This window comes from Macrotis lagotis, chromosome 1 (genome assembly GCF_037893015.1).
Source record: "Macrotis lagotis isolate mMagLag1 chromosome 1, bilby.v1.9.chrom.fasta, whole genome shotgun sequence".
Taxonomy (NCBI): domain Eukaryota; kingdom Metazoa; phylum Chordata; class Mammalia; order Peramelemorphia; family Peramelidae; genus Macrotis; species Macrotis lagotis.
In genome coordinates, this window is record NC_133658.1 from 80027586 (window position 1) to 80030287 (window position 2702).

The 2702-nt window shown below is 35.3% G+C and overlaps 1 protein-coding gene across 1 annotated transcript; it reads left to right on the forward strand.

The window, feature by feature from the left end:
- The first annotated feature begins 227 nt into the window (after nucleotides 1-227).
- LOC141500402 (olfactory receptor 1G1-like) lies at nucleotides 228-1145 on the forward strand. The gene has a single exon (XM_074203548.1). It carries the CDS (start codon nucleotides 228-230, stop codon nucleotides 1143-1145), a length of 918 nt encoding a protein of 305 aa, XP_074059649.1.
- Nucleotides 1146-2702: the final 1557 nt, after the last annotated feature.

Below are 2702 nucleotides of genomic sequence, written 5' to 3' on the forward strand. Positions count from 1 at the left end.
TATATAAGACCAGAGCTGAAGTTCTTCCTAATTCTAGGTCCTCAACTCTATTCACTGAGCCAAACAGCTAACACTTTAGAGCACAGATCAAAACAGTACCATGATTACTTTTGTTTTATGACTCCTTAAACAGAAATATGTTAATATAACTCCCATAGTTTCATCATAGAAGCATTTATTTATTTCATTATATTGTTCAATAAGTCCAACTTTCTTACAATAGAATCATGGGTTGGAAAAACAAGACCACTGTCTCTGAGTTTCTCCTTATGGGACTATTTGAAGGATCAGAGCATCAACATCTACTCTTCTGGCTATTTCTGCTCATGTATCTGGTTACTGTGATTGGAAACCTGCTCATCATTGTGGCTGTTGCTTTCAACACTCATCTCCATACTCCTATGTACTACTTTCTAGCCAACTTATCTTTTACTGATGTCAACTTCATCTCTACCATAGTCCCCAAGATGTTGGTGAATATCCAAACTCAGAATAACTCCATCTCTTATTCTGACTGCCTAACACAGTTATATTTTTTTATCATGTTTGGTTCAGTAGATGAGTTTCTCCTGGCCACAATGGCATATGACCGTTATGTAGCCATTTGTTACCCACTCCATTATGCAGTAATGATGAGACCTCAGCTTTGTTTCCTCTTGATTTCAATTTCATGGGCTATTAATGGCCTTCATTCCCTCTTACATACATTGTTAATGAATGAACTAGTCTTCTGTGCTAAAAATGAAATTTCCCACTTCTTCTGTGACCTGAACCCCCTGCTGAAACTGTCCTGTACTGATATCTTCATTAATGAACTAATGATCCTCACCATTGGTGGTCTTGCTGGCATGACTCCTTTTATCTGTATAATCATATCTTATATGTATATATCCTTGGCTATCCTAAGAATGCCATCTGCAAAAGGGAAGCAGAAAGCCTTTTCAACTTGCAGCTCCCACCTTTCTGTAGTAGCTCTCTTTTTTGGGACTGTCTTTGGAGTATATTTTAGTCCTTCATCCAACCACTCATCCCACAGTGACATCATTGCATCTGTAATGTACACGGTGGTGACCCCAATGCTGAACCCTTTTATCTACACCCTGAGGAACAGGGATATGAAAGCAGCCCTACAAAGACTCTTTTAAGTCTCATTCTTGAGGACTAAGATATCTAAAATTGTGTCTCTTCTCTTCTGCTCTCCAAACTGAGTAGCAGGAGGGCGTCAATTTCAAAGAATGTTCCCAAAGGCAAAGTATTTTGATTCATTCAGATTTCATCAATTATCTTAAGTTAACTCAGGTTTTTCTATCTGGGTTGACAAGTTTGAATTTGGATAAACATACTAATAATATATATTTCTATTGTTGAATATTCAAAAATAATAAAATGTTAAGATAAATAATCAATCTTACAGAAGCTTAGTAACAGAAAAAGAGAGATAAAGCTACAGATAAATTCCATTTTGATGTCCCTTCTCAACATAGTCTGGTTGTCAGACTAGGGATTTCTGGTCATCTGAATATAAAATGACATCTGGTCACCTATTTCCCTATTATTTTACTTATATTTACTTCTCACCTTTTATTTATCTATCATCTGTATATATTCAAATCTATGTCAGATAAACCCTGACTCAACAACATATGCTGTGATAATGAGATTTCTATTCAGAATCTACAACACAGACTTAGTTCTTTACCTAATTTTATGGCTAACTTAGCTATTAACAAGCCTTTTAGTCTCAGTTTCATATGTGTAGAATGAAGGAGCTGCACTGAATAAGTTATGAACATTTATATCACTAACTAAAGGTATCTTTTCAAAATGAAAAAGAATGAATGTTGAAATCAAACAGTAATCTGATGAGCCACTAGTGGGGGTGGGTCTATTAAGGAGAATAAGGAAGGACCGGGATGTTTCCTTCTGAATCTAATGATAGTAAACAAAAATGCCTGTATACACACACACACACACACACACACACACACACACACATTATATATACATATATATATATATATACATGTTTATATATAAATATATATATATATATGAAGAGACAGAGAGACAGAGACAGAGAGACAGAGAGAAAGTTGAGAACTATAAGTTAGAGCTATGATCATGTTCCAATACAAAGCAACATGAATATAGACATTTAACTCTATGTAACTTCTCAGTTCCCCACTGCCAATAGCATCACTTTTCTTGTTCACCTCTAAGCTTTTGTGTTTTTTTCTTGAAGTCAAACACCCAGAAAAAGGGCAGAATACCTTCTTCAGAAACAACATTAAAAGTTGCAAATCTCATTTTTATTCTTTTTTGAGGGCTGAGTAAAAATTATACTAAATGACAGCCTATATGGTGATTTCAATTCCATTCTTGAATGAATCAGCTGAAGCAGCCAAGTCAAATTCTGTGTTAGAAATATTGGGGGGAGGGGGGCAGAACAAGGGGAATGATTGTTAACACTAGAAAGGAGCTTCCATATATCATTCTTCAGATACTGAAAGGGAAGTTTTCCCAGTCCCTCTTAATTCTATTGCTTTTCCTTTGTGATTATCTCCACTTTATTCTGTATATGGCCTATTTGTACATAATTATTTGATGTTGTCTACCCCCTTTAGATTTTGAGCTCTTCAAGAATGTCTTCACCTTTGTTTGCATTCCCAGTGTTTATTGACTATGAAATCTTTTGATACTAG